This window comes from Suricata suricatta, chromosome 12 (assembly GCF_006229205.1).
Source record: "Suricata suricatta isolate VVHF042 chromosome 12, meerkat_22Aug2017_6uvM2_HiC, whole genome shotgun sequence".
NCBI classification, from domain to species: Eukaryota; Metazoa; Chordata; class Mammalia; order Carnivora; family Herpestidae; genus Suricata; species Suricata suricatta.
The window spans coordinates 6,306,842-6,308,507 of record NC_043711.1 but is presented as its reverse complement, the minus strand read 5'-3'; the positions used below and the strand labels follow the sequence as shown (position 1 = coordinate 6,308,507).

General features: G+C 41.4%; 1 protein-coding gene across 1 annotated transcript; it reads right to left on the bottom strand.

Moving 5' to 3' along the window:
• Nucleotides 1-273: 273 nt before the first annotated feature.
• On the bottom strand, nucleotides 274-1,197 carry LOC115273243 (olfactory receptor 7G2-like). Its single transcript, XM_029916231.1, has one exon. It carries the CDS (start codon nucleotides 1,192-1,194, stop codon nucleotides 274-276), a length of 921 nt encoding a protein of 306 aa, XP_029772091.1. The 5' UTR covers nucleotides 1,195-1,197.
• Nucleotides 1,198-1,666: the final 469 nt, after the last annotated feature.

Below are 1,666 nucleotides of genomic sequence, written 5' to 3'. Positions count from 1 at the left end.
TGTCCACTAAAATCACTGTAACAAGATCCCAGGATTCAGGTCCTCTCTCTATGGAACACAACCCCAAAACCTGAATTTAGACATTTGAAATCACTTGTCAAACATCACAAAATCAGATTTGAAGCCCAAGTTGAAATACATGTGGCCGCCATGTGATCTAGTCATTTTAGATGATCTTGGTGATAGTTATGAAACACCAGAATACCTTTTACTTTGGCTCATTCTAGAAACCTGACCCAAATATGATGACAGAATCATTAAATAAAAGTTATCCTACCTGATTATTTTTCTCAAGGCTTCCTTCATATCCCTGTTACGCAGGCTGTAAATAAAGGGGTTCATCAATTGGGGAACGACAGTGTACATCACTGAAGCTACTGAAGTCTTTCTGGAGGAGTCAGTAACTGCAGAGCTGATGTACACGCCTAATCCTGTCCCATAGAACAGAGAAACAACTAGGAGATGAGACCCACAGGTGGAAAAGGCTTTATAATTTCTGACAGTTGATGGCATTCCTAAAAGTGAAGATAGAATTTTAGCATAAGAGAAAATGATCCCAAAGAGAGAAATACCACTCAGTGTACTAGCCATAAAGTTAGCCAAGAAGGTATTGATGAAGGAATCAGAACAGGCAAGCTTGATGACCTGTGCAAGTTCACAGAAAAAGTGGGGGATTTCCAAGTCCGTGCAGAAGGACAACTGTAACACCATCAGACTGTGAAGGAGGGCGTCCAGGATGCTAACGTACAAGGGGAGTAGAATTAACAATCCACAGAGGCAGGGGTTCATGATGACCGTGTACCTCAGGGGATGGCAGATGGCTACATAGCGGTCATAGGCCATTACTGCAAGGAGAAAGTTTTCAAAACAAAGAAAAACCAAGACAAAGCAGACCTGGGTGATGCAGCCTGTGTAACTGATGCTCTGATTCTGTGTCTGGATGTTCACCAGCATCTTTGGGATCATGGCTGTGCTTAAACAGATGTCAGTAAAGGACAGGTTGGAGAGGAAGAAGAACATGGGGGTGTGGAGGTGGGAGTCTGAGCTCACAGCCAAGATGACAAGCAGATTTCCCAGGATGGTGACCAGGTACATGAGCAGGAATAGGCAGAAGAGTATGGACTGCAGTTCTGGATCCTTGGTCAATCCCAGAAGAAGAAATTCTGATACATCGGTTTGGTTTCTGGGTTCCATGTTGTTGATATAAAATATTGGGTGACGAGAGAATAAAATGTACGGTCACTGGACCAGCAGCAGCAGTACCCGGAATTTGTTGGAAATTGGAATTTTTGGACTCCAGACTTCTTGAGGAAAAGTTCTGGGGGGGAGGGGTGATTAACAAGCTTTCCAGAAGATTCTGATATATGATAGAGTCTGAGAATGGCTGTTCTAGAAAAATGTTTATCTACATTGTGAACCCAAGTGTATATTTGAATCTTTCCCTCTGTGTATTTCTCCCTTTATCCTTCTTCTTTCCCTCATTCTCTTTCCTCCACTCAGTTAATCAGCCAAAATTCTAATGATCAATGAATGTCTAACACATTGTGTCAAGTCAAGAATGAAATAGAGAAGACATGGCTTTATTTTTTTAGAATTATTCCACACCTTCAAACAATCAGAAGTAGAAGAATAGAATTATAAAATCAGTCTCATCTTTATGGATCTT